The 20,989-nt window shown below is 44.1% G+C and overlaps 1 protein-coding gene across 1 annotated transcript in view; it reads left to right on the top strand.

Moving 5' to 3' along the window:
- The first annotated feature begins 5,446 nt into the window (after positions 1 to 5,446).
- Positions 5,447 to 20,989, top strand: part of AGBL1 (AGBL carboxypeptidase 1) — a 676,305-nt gene continuing 660,762 nt past the window's right edge. The window contains exon 1 of the mRNA XM_088452839.1: positions 5,447 to 5,667. Within this exon, the coding sequence (XP_088308965.1) occupies positions 5,617 to 5,667 (51 nt within the window). The 5' untranslated portion in view covers positions 5,447 to 5,616. The remainder of the gene's footprint in view (positions 5,668 to 20,989) is intronic.

Genomic DNA, 20,989 nt, shown 5'->3' with positions numbered 1-20,989 from the left:
ATGCCTATGCATGGCAATGGCCTTCTTATCTTGGCCAAGAGCTGCTTCCACTGGTGCCTGACTTATACAAACAAAATCCTCATCCTCAATATCCTCATTAGTGCCAACATCAGCTGCACATATATTCCCCTCATCCTCTTGCAATTCCACGGTGGCATCCTCAATTTCTATGTCCTCTGCAAAACTGCTCATCCCCACAACTACAGATGGAACAGAGGGCCTGATTCAGAGCTGCTCATAAGCGGCCGCTCGTTCGCTCCGAGCGATGTTCGCACAACTGCGCATGCATATGGGTCGTAATGCGCATGCGCCAACCAGTCATTGCGGTCGGAAATCGAGCGTTCGCAAAACAGCAAGTGCCCGCTAATTTGAGTGACAGGATGAGGCGTTTGTGGGTGGTAACAGGGGAAGGTGCTTGAAAACGGGGAGTGGTGATCCGAACGCAGGCGTGCCAAACGGTCAAAACGGGCGTTTTAAGGGTGTGCATAATTAACAAAGCAGTGTCATCGACCATGTCACTTGGTTGTTTCTTAGCCTGAACTGTTCGCATGATTGCGGTAGGAAAATCCAACCACAAGCACTGCGAGCATTTCGATGTACTCGATTAATCTAATAAATAGCGGAGATGACGTATGATGCGAACGGCCAAGGGGCGTCTTTACAAAATAGCGAGCGCATGTTTCGTTCGCTCGCTCAGACATAGAGGCGTCAACAGACCGCAAAGAGCGAGCGCTCAATTTAAATAGCCGGCCCCTTTTTCTGAACGAGCGAGCGCAAATAGCGTCCGGCTCTGAATCAGGCCCAGAAACTGTGGAGGATGGCTTCTCTGAAATGTCAGGCTTACAAATAGCAATACCACTTGTGGACCGCCTTAGACTCTCCTCAGGGATTTCTGACATTTGTGTTTCTGAAAACACAGTTTGATCTACTGCCTTAGTAGTTTTAAATTTTTTATACTTCTTCTATAGTCAGATTGAAAAGGTCTTTCTTTGTCATGAGAGGCACAAGATGCCTCACTGACAGTTGCAGAACCACCACTCAGAAATAAAGGCCAAGGCCTGAGCCTTTCCTTGCCACTACGTGTGGTGAATGGTAAGTTGACAATTTTCAGTTTTTCTGCACTAGCCTTTAGAGGGTTTTTTTGTCTTTACCCCTGTGAAATCGAGATTTTTTTATTTCAGATACTATTTAAAGCCTCTGCACCCTTGAGCATCAGCTTTAGATGATAGTGATGGACTTCCAGCAGCTGCAGTGCTAGCATTTGCTTGCTGCTTCTGCTCTCCTCTCATTTCGTTGTTGTGATCCATATTAATGAAATCACTAAATTGTACAAAAACTACTTATGCTGGGCATACACGGCCAGATAAAATGTCTGTCAGACCGACAGACATTTTATCTGGTAGCCTCCCAGCTGCAGATGTCGCCGGCATACACTGTGAGATTTCTCTCACAGTGTATCAGCCCGACATTCGTGCTCCGCCCCCGGGGGAGGAGACATTTCCCTGTTCCTTCCGGAAATGTCTGTCGGCCGCAGCTGGGCATACACTGCCCGATGCGGCCGGCAGTTTACCGGGAAATATCGCATTGGAGGGGCATGCTGGACAATCCGGCATGCCCGACCGAGCAATATTTAACCCTCGGTCGCCCCCCCACATGCTACAATTATTGGGGCGATCCGCCGATATCAGGCGGATCGCCCCGATAATTGTAGCGTGTATGGCCAGCCTTAGTAATAGTATGATGTATTTATTTATAATATTTATTTGTTACCACTCACTATGAACTGGAGTCACAGAGCTTGTATACACAGTGGGTTTATGCCTAGTAAAGTCACAGAGCTTGCATACACAGTGGGGTTATGCCCAGTCACGGAGCTTGCATTCACAGAGGGCTTATGCCCAGTCACAGAGCTTGTATACACAGTGGGCTTATGCCCAGTCATGGAGCTTGTATACACAGTGGGCTTATGCCCAGTGATGGAGCTTGTATACACAGTGGGATTATGCCCAATAAAGTCACAGAGCTTGTATACACAGTGGGCTTATTACCAGTCATGGAGCTTGTATACACACAGTAGGCTTATGCCCAGTCACAGAGCTTGTATACACAATTGCTTATGCCCAGTAAAGTCACAGAGCTTGTATACACAGTGGGCTTATGCCCAGTCACGGAGCTTGTATACACAGTGGGCGGCTTATGCCCAGAAAAGCCATGGAGCTTGTATACATAGTGGGTTTATGCCCAGTCACGGAGCTTGTATACACAGTGGGTTTATGCCTAGTAAAGTCACAGAGCTTGCATACACAGTGAGCTTATGCCCAGTCACGGAGCTTGCATTCACAGTGGTATTATGCCCAGTCACAGAGCTTGTATACACAGTGGGCTTATGCCCAGTGATGGAGCATGTATACACAGTGGAATTATGCCCAGTAAAGTCACGGAGCTTGTATACACAGTGGGCTTATGCCCAGTCATGGAGCTTGTATATACACAGTGGGCTTATGCCCAGTCATGGAGCTTGTATACACAGTGGGCTTATCTCCAGTCACGGAGCTTGTATACACAGTGGGCTTATGCCCAGTAAAGTCACGGAGCTTGTATACACAGTGGGCTTATGCCAGTCATGGAGTTGTATACATAGTGGGCTTATGCCCAGTAAAGTCACTGAGCTTGTATACACAATGGGCTTATGCCCAGTCATGGAGCTTACATATACACAGTGGGCTTTTGCCCAGTCACGGAGCTTGTATACACAGTGGGCTTATGCCCAGTAAAGTCATGGAGCTTGTATACACAGTGGGTTTATGCCCAGTCACGGAGCTTGTATACACAGTGGGCTTATGCCCAGTAAAGTCACGGAGCTTGTATACACAGTGGGCTTATGCCCAGTCACGGAGCTTGTATACACGGTGGGTTTATGCTCAGTCACGGAGCTTGTGTACACAGTGGGCTTATTCCCAGTCACGGAGCTTGTATACACAGTGGGCTTTTGCCCAGTCATGGAGCTTGCATACATAGTGGGCTTATGCCCAGTAAAGTCATGGAGCTTGTATACACAGTGGGCTTATGCCCAGTCACGGAGCTTGTATACACGGTGGGTTTATGCTCAGTCACGGAGCTTGTGTACACAGTGGGCTTATTCCCAGTCACGGAGCTTGTATACACAGTGGGCTTATGCCCAGTCACGGAGCTTGTATATACACAGTGGGCTTATGCCCAGTCACAGAGCTTTTATACATGTGTGCTTATGCCCAGTCATGGAGCTTGTATACACACTGGCCTTATGCCCTGTCACGGAGCTTGTTTACACAGTTGGCGTATGCCCAGTAAAGTCACAGAGTTTGTATACATAGTGGGCTTATGCCCAGTCACAGCGCTTGTATACACACAGTGGGCTTGTGTCCAGTAAAGTGGGCTTATGCCCAGTCACGGAGCTTGTATACACAGTGAGCTTATGCCCAGTCACGGAGCTTGTATACACAGTGCACTTAAGCCCAGTCACAGAGCTTGTATACACACTACACAGTGGGCTTATGCCCAGTAAAGTGAAGTCATGAAGGTTATATACACGGGAGGTCTAATGACCTCGACAAAAATGTCCAGCGGCAAGAAGTTGTAGTAAGTAACTCGTCCTCTCTCAGCAGAGTTACGAAATGGCGGCGAGTCCCGGATGCTGCGCCTTTTATAGAGGCCGAACGTCACCCGAGTCTCGCGACAATCCGATATTGGCTGTGTGATGTTCGGCCTCAAGGTGGAATCCGAGTTAGGCAGGAACACACGGACTTGCGTTCAGATGGACTCAGATTCCACCTGTTCGGAGCGGTTCAGATTCCACAGAAACCGAACCGCTGATCTCTAGTAATTTATGGGCCAAGAAGTAAATAAAGGAAAAGGCTGCATATCTAAATGTGTCTCAGTACAGCTCAAAACAAAGAACAGCACCCACTAATATACTAGGCTTAGGCTATCATATAGCCTATTTCTGTCTTTGGCGCAGCTGGCCTGAGTGCCCACATTGAGCACACTGTGCAATACCTGGGCATGCAAGCAGGTGCACTTATGACATGCAGAATTATGTATGATAATATCACCCATTCGCAGTGCACTGTATTATACTTTTTACTTTTAAGTTGCTGTGTGGAAACTTTTGTAAGGTCTTATAGCAGTAATTAATTAATATGCCTTACATTATTATTTTAATATTTACAGTATTACAGTGATCTTACATATTAAAGCAAACATATATAGTATGTGGGCTAGGTATACAGGCAGCCCCCTGATTTTAAATGTTTAATAACCTTATGATTTTTGTATAATGCTAAGTAAACTTCAAGGCAAATAATAGTGATTGTATGACGAGATAAACTATTACTTCACTGCATTGATACCAGTCTGCCAGCTGTACACACTGGACCAGGATCATAAATAAATATATAAATAAATATCATTATCATAAATGCAAGTGAAAATAGGTTTGATGAGATTTTATACAGAATACCTTCTGTGTGACTCCTAACTTTTAAGCTGAATACACACACAACGACTTGATTTGTAGTAAACGATTTTCGTTCATTTTTCCAAGGGAAAAATGAACAAAAATCGTTTACTAGAATCATTCATTTACTAAATGTAATGAACGATTTTTTTGAACTACAAATGATTTTTGCATATTCCTTTACTGAGTTGGTCAGTCTGACTGCACTACAAACTACAAACGTGGAGGCGCATGAACGGTAATCGTTCATCGTTTTAACTCAGAAAGTGAACGATTTTTTCAACGATCGAACGATAAATGATATCGTTATCGAAAATCGTTCAAAAAAGGTGTGTATGCACCTTAAGCAGCAGAGAATTCACAACAGAAATACATTTTTGCAATCACACCACAGCTTCCTTATTGAGTTGATTATAGAGTTGATTGAAATTAATGTTTTGCTATTTCAAGGTAAAAGTACACAAAATATAGTGAAAGTTATGATGTTATTACCAAGAGCTTTTATTGCTCACAATCCTGTATTTTTATTTTTTTTACTTATACAGCTATATGTTTCTGCAAATACAGTTTGTTGTTATTTCAGGATTTTAGTTAGTTATTTTCTTTACCCTGGTTTGTCCCTTTTGGTGATCAATGTCCAGTATGTGAAACACAGTGTCTGGTTTCATGTGGACAAGAAAGCCGGTGTGAAATCCCGTCCACCACTCTTGTCTTCCCAAGATATTTGTACAGTACACACAGGCTGCCAGTGTCCGTCATTTTCTTCCCCTCTCACAGTCACCAGCCTGTTTTGTTTGCTGACTTGTAGTTCCTGGCTGCCTCCCCTTTTTCCCAAAAAGGAGTTCTGTCCCTTACCACTCATGTATCTCTAGCAATGATGAGACCCTGCTTAATCTCTGAGATTCTTTATATAGGAAATGAATGTAATTCACGGTGGCAAGCTGGCCTTTATTTCACACAGCTGAGGTCTAGGGTTGCACCGCTTGCCTGTACATGTGTGAATTGATCTGCCCTTGGGACAGAGACCATCAGGGACTTGGCAGAGACGGGTTAAGCATTGTGTCTGCTGGTTGTCTGTTTGCCCACAGAGTGAGCTAGACATAGCTGGCATTGGCACGGACATGGCATCTGAAGGGTCTAGTGGTTTGCAAGTTCTTCTCTCTACTCTACAGGTAAGAAATGTTTTGTAGATATGTGAATGTACTGTAGCTGTAGAAGTGGCTGGTTAACCCTTTACATGTGAAAAAAAATGATTGCAAGCTCTGTGGGTTAACTGTTCTATGTAGTTTTTGAAGACACCTTTTATATTCATGTTAGGATCATTATATTGTTTAGTAGTTAAAAACTGAAGGTGAATGCAAACCCGTTTTTGCCACTTTATTTTGCACTACAGCCTAACAAACAAATACAATGCTCACGTCTTTCATTCATAACTTTTTAGAACTTTTTGTAAAGCGTGACATCAATTGTGACTCAAAGTTAAGAAGTATAGGCTTTAGAGACATTTCAGCATCCGGAGAAAGCAGGTTTGTGCCAGGTGTATTGAATCTTCTATACCTCCTCCCTGCACACTTCCTAGTTCCCATGTGACTACCTGTAAAACTTGTGTTTGAACTAGAGCAGTGGTACTGACCATGTTCTAACATCTTATAGGGCCTGACTTGCTTCGCTGCGTCTTTTGCTGCAGCCGCGTCTGAGTCTTTATAATAATGTGATGCCCGATGATCTTCCTACTCAGACGCAGCGACACTAATCCATCTTGTGCGCACCATCAGTCGAAACGTGGAAATTTGCACCAGCCCTGACAGGTGTAATTTCTCTGTCTGAACATGGCATCCTGTGACAGTGCTGCTGCGACTTTATTGACATTTATTGACAATACAGAAAAATGTAAAGAAAGCAGAGCACGGTATATATTTTACAGCATAGAACCTGTTTTTGCATCACACATGAATACTTTTCCATCATATTTTCCATCACTTCATTGTGCTTGTGTTACCCCTGAAAATGGAACGCACTTGACTTGTAGAAGTGAAGCAGTTTCCTCAAAACTAATCCTATCGTAACATTTGCTCCCACCACTGATTTAAACTTTTCTGGTTTTATCCCAATATTGTGTTTGTTAGATACTTTACAGAATCGTCCAATAGGTAAATGACTAAGATATCATGGTTAAATCGGTTTACAACATATGCAGATTCTGAGGAAGTATATTCTGTTCCATGGCAGGAATAGGTAGTGGATAATGTCACATTTCAAAGTGATGTAAACAGCCAGTAAGTCCCAAATGGCTTTTACGCTGCTTCATCAATTTGTGAGTTATCCTCATTTCCTCTAGAAAAATAACTTGTTACTGGCGAAACTCGCTGAAACTTATCAGTGCATTGCTGATATCAGCGGTATCCACTTGTGTGTATAGTATGTATGTATGGACTGTCGGGATTCCGTCCGTCAACTTCCCGACTGCTTCCCGTATGTATATACTAGATAAAAGAGTTGAACACCTGTGTTTCGATAGCCTTAGGGTTTATTTTACCCTACAACAACTATGCCCATCAGTTTGAAACAAAGACAGTTGTTTGCACAGTATGAGAGCATCTACATTACCAGGTGTGTTTTGCCATTACTGATAGCAATGCATTCCATTATGTAACACTCAGAATGAGTCATGTGACACAAGTGACATAACTCCAGATATAAGTTAGATTTTATTGAAAGCCATATAAACACGGACATATTGTATAGCAAATTTTCAACTGAATAATTTATTTACTACATTAACAAACTCCTAAACGTTACCTGGTTTTGGCAAGACTACACAGTACATCAGTCATCTGTGTCCCCCATTCTAAGGTTCACGACTTGTAGATGTCACATATCTGAATTAAGAATTAAACTAAATGCAGTGTTGATAGTAGTTTATTTAAGATTCATCTAAATAAAATAGTACTGGCACTGATCTTTGTCCTCCAATTCTAGCATATAGTTGTATTATCACACCAGTTCCTTCCTGACATATAGATAATATGAATATCTTCTTATAATAGTCACTCAAGTACAATCACTGACTCAAGAAACAGGCACATTTTGGAATGTAAAAGTATCCCCACAAACATTTTTTTTTCTCATGATAAGATCACATTCATAACTGTCACTAATATAAGCGGAATACAAATTATATTTTAAAAATATAATTTTTCATGTCTTCAAATTTTAATCACTCAGTATTTGTAAACAATTCCATCACTTTGTGATTAGGCAGAATGCCTGATATACCTGACTGAGATGACTGTCTGTGTCTTGAAAAATTCTTAAATGACTATAGTATTTTGGAAAGATCTTAAAATTCATAGAAAATGCTATGTGTGTGTTTTATTTGTATAGCATAGTATACCATATTATGCAGTGCTGTCTATACTCTAAGCTATTAAGCATAAAGTATAGACGGCACTGCATAATAGGGTATACTATTTTATACAAATAAACACAAAAAAAGAAAAAGAAAAAACACAGCAGTCATTATAGATAAAAGAGAAATAAGTATATAATTCAAAAATCATTTCATGGTTTCCTCATAACCTATTGTGCTTCATTTTTTCCAGTGCCAAATCTATAGTGAACAATTTGTACACACTCATATTTGAATCTGATACGGTCAGGTGCATAAATATTGGGACATTGACAGAATTTTCATATTTTGGCCTCTAGTCACCACCACAGTGGCTTTGAAATGAAACAAACACGATGTGCTTTAACTGCAGACTTTCACATTTAATTTGAGGGTAATTACATCAAAATCATTTGAACGGTGTAGGAATTACAACGGTTTCTATATGTGCCTCCTACTTTTTAAGGGGCCAAAAGTAATGTATATTGAGCATGTGCAGAAAAGAGATTGTTGCATACTGATTGTTCAAAGATTGTTTTTAAGTACTGTGTGCATAAAATGAACAAACTTGGATTAACATAATTCTGATTACACTGTATCACATCAGTTGTGTCATGTGTCACACATGTAGACATGTGTCACACATGAAATGTATACACTCCTCCGTGCTAAATTATATAAAGCTTGTCATTTATTGGTGTTTAATTATCATTTCACTGTCTGCCGCCAGTGAGGACAGGTGATTTGAACGCCCCACAAAAAGTAAAAGATGATATACACATCGCTGAATGGTTATATCATCTACCATCAACACTGTGCATATAATCATTTACACATGTACTATTAATTGTATGATGTGATGTAATCTGATATGATCGCTTGGGAGAATAAATTGTGTGGTTATTTATTGCAACTGGATCTTTGCTAATCCTTATTTGCAAGTTTTTTTCAATATTATTTTGAAAAATGTCCTTTCCTCAATCGCACAACTGGAACTAACAAAATACAGGTTGAGTCTCCCATATCCAAAATGCTTGGGACCAGGGGTACTGTATTTTGGATAATGGAATATTCCGTATTTTGGAATAATTGCATACCATAATGAAATATCTTGGGAATAGGACCCAAATATACACACAGAATGCATTTATGTGTTATATACACCTTATACACAGCCTGCAAGTATTTTATACAATATATTCAATAATTTTGTGGCTCAAGCAAAGTTTGTGTACAGAAATTAAATTCATTTATGTTTCATATATACCTTTTACACACAGCCTGAAGGTTATTTTATACAATATTTTTAATACTTTTTTGTCTTAGACAAAGTTTGTGTACATTGAACCATCAAAAATCAAAGGTTTCATTATCTCAGTCATGCCAAAAAAATTCCGTATTTCGGAATATTCCGTATTTCGGAATATTTGGATATGGGAGACTCAACCTGTACTGTACATTCCATTATAATTTGCAGATTTCAAGTTCCTTTGGAAGGTTCTGCCTGTGATTGAACTGAACCTATGACCTCAGTGCCTTCTCACTGGCCTCTAGGCTATTGGAGCAGGTGCTGTGATATCTCTCTCTCTGATGTCTTGCTTTGTGTTTTGTTAGTTACCCATTCTGTGTTTTTTTTTTTTATGTCCTAGCAAGCCCAGCTGTAGTGAGCTCCTACCAACCTGCAGAATTATATAACGCTGTTTGTATGCTGAAAACTTCTGGATCATTTTGAGGCTGGCATTCCCATTTTTACTTTTTCAGCATGGACAGTGGCAAGGGAGGGTGTTTAGCGATGATGAAATGGAAGCAGTGGGAGGGAGCAGCCTGTGGCCTCCCAAATGCAGTAATGCTCATGTAGGTGCAGCTTCTAGCTACAGTGAATGGCCTCTTCCTCCTCACAGTCGCGGCAGGTCCTGCTTCCTTCATAGTGGCTGCAGCTCTTGATGACAAATCTGAACAGTTGATCATTATAGGGAGGAAGAGATATAATTGAGAGGAAAAAGACCTGAGGGTGCGCTGTGTCTGCCTGCCTGTTTGTCTGTCTAATCTATCTATCTATCTCTCAATGCTAGAATACTCCCTGCTAGCCACAACTAAACGGACACAACTATCCAACCCCTCTACAGAAATAGCAAACATTCAGCGCTTTACATCTAAGGCTGCAACTATTAGATGTGGGATACGCACCCAATTAATCTGACAGGTATATTTTCTGCACACATAGAAGTGTGAATTTATGATTAGTACTCGTCTCTCTTTCATGATTATGCTATCCAGCAGCATTGTATCAATGTAAGTATGTGGGCTAACTAACAATATGTTGGCGTATGGGATTTGTAGTACATCATTTATTTTTATTATTATTGATATACTTGTCACTGTTGTCCAGGAGATTATTATCCACTGATTACTGATGTGAAATATATGCATACTTTTTGTACCGTAATAAGAGGTTTACTAACTCATTCCCTACAAATTATTAATTAACATCTTAATTGCAGATGCTTCCCCTGTCATCAGTCAGCCCTCTAGTAACCAACTGTTGACCCGAACTAAGCACACATCACAACTGATTCGGCATTTAAATTACGTAGCTTATTTGATAACAATTAGGTTGCATACAGCAAGACCTCCCTCGGACTGGTGCACGCTTTTGTGTAAAAATATTGGAAAATTACAACAATAATTAGCCTTCGGCTTTTAAGACTAGGCTGGCAGTGAAAAAATCCCCCCCAATTTTTCACTAAACAGCACTAAAACAACACTAGAAACTTCACTAAACAGCGCTAGTAACCAAATGGCATTGACGGTGGTTTTAAAATAATTGTCAAAACTGATGCTGAGCAAATACTGTATTTTCAGACACTAACGGACCTAATCATCAAAACATAATGATCACATGTGATCATTATGGTTTGAACTCGCTGCGAGTTCAAACACAGTTTTGGAGGCATTCATCATGCCTCCTGCCCTAAACTATCACTACTGAAAAATCGCTGTTTCTACGAAGCAGTATTTCGGAAGTGACTTTTCTCCTGCACGGTCAATTTTCACTGCCTGTCTTCAGGCTGGCTGCGGACTACTGTGCCCCCCCCCATGGGTGCTTTTGTGAAAAAATAAGTGATGATTAATAGGCCCCTATTGTAGTTGTGGTAATTTACCGTGTGCTAATTGAGCCCCGAAGGCAGCCTGCAGGTTGCACTTAACAGGGATTTTTTTTCAGGTCTAGTCAGACATAAAAAGAAATCCCTGATAAATAGGTTGTTAACGGGTGAAGAGACCCTGTTGACGCATCGGTCCGTGAGTTAGCATGGATCCTATGTATTAATGTCTATTAACACGTTGTAACGCCTGTTAACACATTAATTTAATGGATGTTAAAAAGTGTCTTGGGCGATAAAGGTTTTGGTCGACAAAGGGGCTTTAATTGAATAGCCCCGAGTGTTAAAGCCCACCTTTTTCACACCTGTTAAACTAACGGGTCTTATTAAATTCCCCCCTAAAGCGCTGGTGATGCACCAGTCTGTCACTTTTCAAACAGATGACAGTTGGGAGATGATTGGCTGGAGCACCATTATCATAAGCAACGAGTTTTAACACTTATTGCGTATGATAAAACTCGTTGATAAATGAGGCCCCATGAAGATCTGTCTGGTTGACAGTGCACCCTGTTTGAGATTTTAATCTAAGGATATCCGACTATTCTCTTGTCTTTGGGCCAGATTCAGAGATGTATCTACGAATTTGTACACAACGGCTGTGCAAAAATATGCAAACAGGATTCCTATTGAGGCGCCCCCATCAGTGACTTCATAATCCAAGCGCCAACGTACAAAGATGCAGCTTGGCCGCAGATCATTAGATTATCAGACATCTGAGAAACCCTATGGTCGTGCACAGTGGTCGAAGTGGGAATTTTGAAAAGGGGGTATAGAAATTTATTGAGTGTGCGCGCCTATGCCGCGTGGGAAAAAGGGTGTGGCCACATGCCATGAGGGGCGTGACTATGTGTTATGAGGGGTGTGCCATGCATCCATCTCTCACCCTTTGCACCTCTCACTACTTCCTTACCCAATCAAGCATGATGAGAGTAATCTACAGTATCCTAACGAGGACTGGTAGACCCAGAGCTACAGAAAGGAAGATCCAGGAATGCAAAACAGTGCAGGTTATAATCATATACCTGCTCTACCTTCAGCAGGAGAATGAGACTGGTCAGAAGAGCTTACAATCTAGCCTTGTGAGGGTAAGCTACAGAGACATCAGTGGGACTAGTAGATAAAGAGCTGGGGAAAGAGAGATGCAATAATATAAACAGTGCTGAGGGGAGTTATACAATTTAGCTTTACCCTCAGCAATGCATGTGCCACACTGCACTGGAAAATTAGGTTTTTAAGCTGCATATCCACTACGCGACTAGGGAAATACAGTGCGATGACATCGTAATCGTACCGTCATTCCCCTTCCCCTGTAGTGCCTACACTGATTGGTCGTTCAGTGTAGGCACCCTCCCTCATCCCTGAACATGCCCAATCTGTCTTTATCGGCAGACTGACCGGCATGTTCAGCCGATGTTTGAAGTCGGAAATGACAGGCGGGAGCGCATAATGCTGGTCGTTTCCGACAATATAGTGCACGATTAATGAGCGATTGCAAACGCTCATTAATATTGCGTAGTGGATACGCGGCTTTAGGAGCTTGCACTCTAGTTTGATGATTTGCTAAAGGTGCCTACACACATGGCGATATTTTACCCGATCTGGCCGATTCTGACACATTAGAACGACAGATCGTGTAAAATATGCCCAAATTGTGAGTCCCCAATCACGATGCGATGCACGTCCCCGCAGGTCACACATCGCATCTTCAGATCTGCCGTGCTGTAGGGCAGATCTGACAATCTCAAGTCACGATGCACTGGATAGTTTAGGAGGCACGATAAATCATGTGTCAAATTGGCAGCTTTTTCAGACCAAATCGTGCCCACGACTGTCGGGGAGCTCCCGGGGAGAGTTCAGGGGAAAATCGTACACATCGTGGGATTGTGAGCACATCGCTATGTGTGTAGGCACCTTAAGAGTGAGATACAGAGTCATTAAGGGAGACTGACAGACACAGAGCTGGAGAAAGGTAATGTAAATAGAGATGGGAAAAGTGTTAATCACGTGTTAGCTATACCCTCAATTGAGAATCCAACTGAGCTGAAGAGCTTGCAATTTAGCTTAATGAGAACAAGTTATCAGACCATAGGGGCACTGTTACATCCAGAGTTGGGGGGAGAGGAGATCAGAAATGAAAAACAGGAAAGGAGTATAATAATTACACATCATGTATATCCTCAGCAGGAGAATGAGAGTGTGAGGTGCCTGGGAGAAGTTACCTGGAGCTCTCTTGGAGGAATACGCATAGTCTCCGCTGTTAGACGCCCCGGGATGTGGCATGGCTCCTGGTCCGTCAACCACCTGTAGGTTGTGGTCCAGACAGAGCTGGATTAAGATGGGGCAAGTAACCCCAATCCCCTCTCTCACAAAGGGCCCCCCTGGACCTGTTTTCTGATACCACAATCAAGCAGCTGCTTAGCTGCCATCATCGGGACAGTCACAGCACTGCTGCACTGCAGTCAGTGTGCTGCTGAACTTTACTCTATGTGAGGAAGTTTTCATTCTCTCCCCTCCTGTTCAAGACTCCGCCGCATTTCCTATGTGAAGCCCCGCCCCTTTCATTCATGAAGCTCTACCATATGTCTGGAGTTTTTTTCTACAAGTCTCCAGTGTCCACCCAGCCCCAGTCAGTGTGAGGAATTCGCGGAGCTTTGGAGGGAGGGGGAGATCAGCATGCACACAAGGCTGTGCTGTCACTGGGGCAAGCAAAAAAGAAAAACAGTCTCAACAGGTGCCACAGTGCCTGCCTGCACTTTCACTCATGTCGGACTGTCTGTCAGAGAGGGACCACGGAGCCTCTCCAGTAACTCTGGCTGCTGCAGGTGCATGAAGGCAGGGAGGAGGAGGTGCCCGGCCCCTAGCTGCTCTGGGAGGAGGGAGGGAAGTATGCTGCTGCCGCCTGGCCCATAGACAGTGTCAGGGTAGCGGACGGAGGCCACTCTATCTGCACTCAGCTCAGCCGCTCATGGAATTTACCAAAAAAAAAATGTTCAGTGGCAGTGCTTGAAGTGCCGGTATACCATACCATTGCATACCGGCTCACTTCGAGCACTGGTCGTGCAGAATGGTCCCCGGGATCGCAGTTGCAGGCAGAGATGGTCACAACTAGAGATGAGCGGTTCGGATTCTGTGGAATCCGAACAGCTCCGAACACTGGGGATCCGAGTCCACCCGAACCCTGTTCGGGTGTTCACCGCCTGACTCGGATCCCCGTTCGGGGCCGAACGGCGGCCGCCTGATGTCGGATTCTCACTAGAGAATCCGACATCAGGTCTCCTCGCGTGTAGGGCAGAGCGCAGTGATAGCGCTCTGCCCTACACAGACACAGACACACAGCCGCCAGCGGCAGCTGTGTGTTTGTTACAGCAGCCAATGAGAGTCACACAGACTCTCATTGGCTGCTGCACGGAGGGAGCCGGCTGGAGCTCACACTGAAGCTTCGTCTTCCGGCTCCCTCCTCAGTGTGTGACAGAGCGGACGGCGCGGGAGCGGGGATACAGGTAAGTTTTTATTTTTTAATTTATGCAAGGGCCGGGGGCGCTACTGGGGGGGGTCTGCACTACTGGGGGAGGTCTGCTACTGGGGGGGCTATACTACTGGGGGGGCCATACTACAGAGGGGCCTTCTACTGGGGGGGGCTATACTACTGGGGGGGTCTGCACTACTGGGGGGGTCTGCTACTGGGGGGGGCTATACTACTGGGGGGGCCATACTACAGAGGGGCCTGCTACTGGGGGGGCTATACTACTGGGGGGGGCATACTACTGGGGGGTCTGCACTACTGGGGGGGTCTGCTACTGGGGGGGGCTATACTACTGGGGGGGCCATACTACAGAGGGGCCTGCTACTGGGGGGGGCTATACTACTGGGGGGGGTCTGCACTACTGGGGGGGTCTGCTACTGGGGGGGGCTATACTACTGGGGGGGCCATACTACAGAGGGGCCTGCTACTGGGGGGGCTATACTACTGGGGGGGGTCTGCTACTGGGGGGGCCATACTACTGAGGGGCCTGCTACTGGGGGGGCTATACTACTGGGGGGGCTTACTACTACTGGGGGGGGGCTGCTACTGGGGCAGCCTACTACAGGGGGGGCCATACTACAGGGGGGGCTACTACTGGGGCAGCCTACTACTGGGGGGGGCCTGCTACTGGGGGGGCCATACTACTGGGGGGGCCATACTACTGGGGGGGCATACTACTGGGTGGCATGCTAATGGGGGGCATACTACTGGGGGGGCCTGCTAATGGGGGGCATACTACTGGGTGGCATGCTAATGGGGGGCATACTACTGGGGGGGCCTGCTAATGGGGGGCATACTACTGGGGGGCATTCTACTGGGGGCACTGCATAGTGGACCCTACTACTAAGGGGACTGCATAGGGGGCACCACTGCTGGGGGACATTGTGTAAGGGACACCGCTACTGTGGGCATTGTGTAAAAGGGTCACTACTGTGGGCATTGTGTAAAAGGGGCACTACTGTGTGTCGTAACATAAATAAGAGACACTACTTTATGGTGTAATGTGAATCAGGCCCTATGTGCGGTGTAATGCTAATAAGATTGTGCACTGTGACTCCTAGGGCCGTAGCCCACTTTGTAAACAAGTACTGTGACTCTGCTGGCGGTACCCCACTGGGTGGGTGCACTACTTTTCATTTCTGCCACTGCTGTGTGGCAATGTGTCATAGATGTGCTTTATACTGTGGTGTCTGTGTCGTTGTGCCGCTGCTTTGTCGCTTAGTAACCAGTCAGCTCACTGCAACCTTTGGCCAATAATGTTGAAAACAATATTATAAGCTGTGATATGGTCTAAATTGACTGGAAATTAATGTTATTGAGGTTAATAATACTCTAGGAAGAAAAAAAAGACCAATTTATGTGATTTTAGCTTTTTTTGTCAATTTTTGTAAAAAAATCCAAATCCAAATCCAAATCCAGTCACCGCAGTTTGGCAAATCCAAATCCAAATCCAAAGCCGGACGACGAATTAGAACCAAATCCAAATCCGGCAAAAATGGTCCGGCGCACATCCCTAGTCACAACACACCGGTATAGAGTCCATCTCTGAATCAGGCCCTTAATTCTTACTCCTACTTGCTATATTTATCTTTTAAGTATATGTATAATCTCAAAACTTACCTTTCCTGCCCATTTATGTGGTCCTCTCTTTGTTACTGATCACTGATGATTATTATGCAGGGAGAAAAAGCTTCCACTTACACATATTGAGCCTGACTCTGAGTGGAACATAACTCCGTATGCTGTCACAAATGTGAGGAAACTGTGCATGCACAGTATAAGAAAGTTATGCATTTTGCATATCTCCGTGTGATTTTGAGTCAGACAGACCTTGGACGATTCTTTCTGTCTGTGTAATGGGCATTTGTACGCAGCAACTGGCCTGCAACGTTGCAGCCACACCCTAGAGGTCCATCTCATGGGAGTGTAGCTAGAATTATGTGCTATTCTCAGGTGTGCATTCAGCAAAGGGACGCCTGTTTCTCATGAATCTCTTGCTGGGGCAGATGCCAGTGCCCATATTAATGATGACAGTTGTTGCTGTGGACTGAAAAACAGTGGGCGGTGCAGCTTTCCACTTGAAGCCGTACCGATACTTGCATTACTATAATAAAAGTTAGTAAATATGCTTTCCGTGTGACTCAGAATTAGGCAAATAATGGGGAATGCCTCTCTAAATGCACATTTTCTAATATTACCAACATGTTTAAATGAAAAATAAATTATTATCTGACATTTATATATCAAGGTTTTTGTATTACTGAATTGAACAATATACAATAAATAGTGGAAGTGTTATCTAAATATATCTTCCATGCTCTCTTTCCATCTTTTGGAGCAGGTTGTCATGTTAGGGAGAGGGAATTCTCTAACTGAAGAATCGGAGAGTGACTGACATCTAGGCAGACTTGTAATACTTAAGTTCAATGTTTATTTGTTTATCTACCAGCCATCTAGCTTTGTGATGGCAATCGACCATCAGTGGTTAACATCTATCTGCCATCAGTGGTTCACCACCAATGGTCAATGGGTTTGCTACAGATATATTTAATAATGCTCCACAATCGATAGTCTTTTCACAGTTAGGGCCGTGGACACAGAGCTTGACCCACCCCCATTGGCTGACTAAGCCCTGCCCCCAATGCTGACTGGCCTGCACACCGTCGAGCTCCTTAAGTGGCCATCGATGGGCGCAAACAGTCAATGGTTCACCATCGATGATTTCATGCCATCAATGGTAATCTGACCATTGATGGTTAACCCACCGACAGCCATCTACAAGTACCAATACACTGAAACCTATGGAAGAACACAGCTAATTACTCAGATGTAGTAAAGTGGGAAAGAGTAAAAGGAAATGTCCTAGTTAAATAATGTATGAGGGCTGATTGAAAAGTAATGAAGTAATGAGACTGATTGTTTTATTAAGAATCAGATGACTCCACAGGATCTGACCATTTTTCTTTTTCAAAGTAGCGCCTTCACATTCAATACAACTTTTGCAGCGTTTCAAGAACGATTCAAGGACGTGCAGTAGACGGTTTTGTGACATCACTTTTAGCGTTGCAGCTGTGGCATTTTTTATTTCATCATCTGTTGAGAACGTCTTTCTGCGCAGTTGTTTTTTCAGGGTTGGGAATGCCCAGAAATCACAGGGCGCTAAGTCCGGGCTATATGAAGGGTGTTCCAGTGCTTTCAAATTATTTTCAGTCAGTGCTGCCAAAAACCTCTGTTTATGTGTTCTTTTCTTCCTCATGGCTCCACACAAATGGGTTTTCAGGACGTTTGCATAGTAGTAGGATCATACCGTGCGCATCAAAGAACAGCAGAAGCATGACTTTACACACCAAAGAAATCACACAGAATTTTTAGGCCGAAGGGCTAATTCGCATGTTTCCATACACTGGACTGTTTGGATTCCGGATCATAATGACTAATCCATGATTCGTCACACATCACAATCGTTGTCAGAAAATCGGGTTTCCTCTCTGACATTCGAACGGTGTTCTTGCACGATTCAACTCGTCATCGCATCTACCCCATACTTGCCTACCCTCCCAATTCGGCTGGGAACCTCACGAAAATCGGGTGCCGCTCCCGCCCCCCCGGAAAGGCAGGCAAGCCTCCCGGCAGCCGAGACCGACTTTGCCCCACCCGCGGTAATAAGAGAATCCCCCGCAGCAGGGAGGAACGGTGACGAGTCATTTTGGCCCCGGGCCCTGCTTCACAATGACGGTAATTTCGGCATTGTGTAGCGGGGGCGGGACCAAAATTATGCGTGACCACGCCCTGAGTTGATTTTAATGTTGCTTTAAATTGACTCAAAATCCACTGTGTAATGTACTGCCAAAATCTCTAATTTACTAACATTCGAATTTGAAATCAATTTCAAAATCGAATGTGAATCGATGCGAGTTGATTTTGGCAGGTGTAAATGCATTTGGTTTTGAACTTTCAGTTTAAAACCAAATGGAAATATGTAGAACCTGAAATCGACTTTAAAAACATGTAAAAAAAGCGTGCACAGGTCGCTAAGATCTGTGCATGCTTCTTATGCTTAAAATAGTCTAAACTTTAAAAAACAAAGTACATAACCAGCCCTGGACATTTTAGACTGCTCTGGTCATGGAAAATCAGGAGAACAACCGGCTTGTGGTTCCCAATAATTTCCATTAACCATCACCAGGCTGAACCACAGCAGGAGGATACCCAGCATAGGGTTCTCCTGCCAAACCATTAAACCATCCTCAAACTTGCAAGTCCAGGGCTGGCAATAGCGAAAAAATAAGGAGTCCCCCCTCCCGAGCATTTTACAGCCCTAGGCTGAAAGCTCAGGGCTCTTCCGTGCAACCCTGGTGGGGTTCCAATGAAATATAATATTACTTCTTCTAAGCCATTACCCCTGCATCTAGCACCACCAGGGTTAATTCTCAGGAGGGGGAACCCCTTTTTTTTGTGGTGGTTGCCACTTTCCGAGGTACATATTGTTCGTCAGAGTATAGCCTCCCATGTGAGTGATGAAGCATCTGAGTTTGCAACCACTATCAGTGACACGTCTGTGACACTCCCATATCACGCCCAGAAGACGGACTATCTTCGTGCATCCAACTTCTTCTCACCTCTCAGTCAGTACCCAGGAATGTCCAATACATTTTCAAGACATTTCTGAGACCATGCGCCTCAATGGCAACTGTGACTCTGTGTACATGGACTCTGGATGCATCGCAGTGCTTCTTACAGGCATGTGCAGTAGAAAAAAATTGCTAAACTGCGTCCATCATCAGCAGTGCATCCGACTCAGAATCAGGCCCTCTCTGCGTCTAGACTAAAAAACACAGCTCTGCTCTTGCAAATACGACTGCTCTTAGAAGTCCCTCGCACAGCAGGGACCATACGGCTAGGCATAGCTAATAGTTTCCGCAAACAACAAAAATGATCAGACTGTCGCTGGTAAGCTAATTATGATTAACAAAAAAAATATATTTAAATTATTAGCACAACACCACCTTGTTCCATAGCTAATAGTTTGCTACCATTGTTTGGTGGCAGGGACGCACTGGGGTTGTTGAGCAGCCCCGGTAGTCCCTCTGCACGAGCGTCGTAGGTGTGCACATGCCCTAAATGGGACATGGCCTAGCCTCAAAAGGGACGTGGTCTCATCTTAAAGCGATGTGGCCTCGCCTCACAGGGCATACCTCGCGGAACGCCCCCGTCTTTCAGTATCCCGGCCGAGCAGTGTGACTGGAGGCATAGCTGGTTGGCAAGGGTTTGATGCCGGACTGGCCCATCTGGCCATCGGCCCTTCTGGAATTTGCCAGAAGTGCCAGATGGGCAGTCCGGCACTGGTTGATGGTTTTGCCAACTGTGGCGGAGATGCCATGGTATTTCTTGCAAAAGCAAGTGTGTTCATCAATGATAGGTTTTCATCCAATTCATCAAAGGGTAAAGATTTGTCGGGTCTCACTAAGGATTGCTTCCCCATGGAAAGCATGGAGAAGCCTATTTAACAAGGATTAAGGAAGTACATTTCCTACCATAATACTTATTTGGATAACAGAAGAAAATTTATAAAAAAATGCTTTATTATTTTAAATATTTTATTATTTTTTCATTTGGCAATAGTTTATAATATTTTGAAACATTTTTTATTAGTATTATAGATCCATTTTTAATAGGGATGTGCGCCAACCCCTGTGTTTTGGTTTTGGATCTGGATCTCCCCTGGTTTTAGATCTGGATTGGTGTTGCCAAAACCTCCCTTCCGTGTTTTGTTCGTGTTTTGGTTTTGGATCTGGATTTTTTCTTAAAAAATAAAAAACACAGCTAAAATCACAGAAAATTTGCCTTTTTTTGTTCCTACAGTATTAATAACCTCAATAACATTTATTTCCAGTCATTTCCAATCAATTTTGACCACCTCACAATATTATTTTTTTCATCTAGTTAAGGCCAAAAGGTTGCATCCAGCTAGCTGGCTGACTAAGCTAAATGACACAGTGGGCGGCACTAACGTGGCAGTTCAGCTTCCAATTTCCAATACAGATACAGTGTGTTATACAGTGTGGGTTGGATACACCAATAGTGCACTTACTGTGACAACAGTGTTGGCTGAGCGGGATTGCTGACGGTGTCCTCAGTACATGGAATGGCAGTGCTGCGGTGCTGGTAGAGTCCTCAGTGCAGGGTATCGGTGGTGTCAGCAGAGCGGGGGTGCCAGCGGTGTCTTCAGTGTAGGTTTGCTGGCTGTGTCAGCAGTGCAGGGGTTGCTGACGGTGTCCTCAGTACATGGAATGGCAGTGCTGCGGTGCTGGCAGTGTCCTCAGTGAAGGGTACCAGCGATGTCGGCAGTGCCAATGGTGTCTTTAGTGTAGGTTTGCTGGCTGTGTTGGCAGTGCGGGGGTTGCTGACGGTGTCCTCAGTAC

This window comes from Taudactylus pleione, unplaced genomic scaffold, assembly GCF_031769625.1.
Source record: "Taudactylus pleione unplaced genomic scaffold, aTauple2 ptg000556l, whole genome shotgun sequence".
In the NCBI taxonomy this organism is placed as follows: Eukaryota; Metazoa; Chordata; class Amphibia; order Anura; family Myobatrachidae; genus Taudactylus; species Taudactylus pleione.
This window is presented reverse-complemented; position numbering and strand designations above follow the sequence as displayed.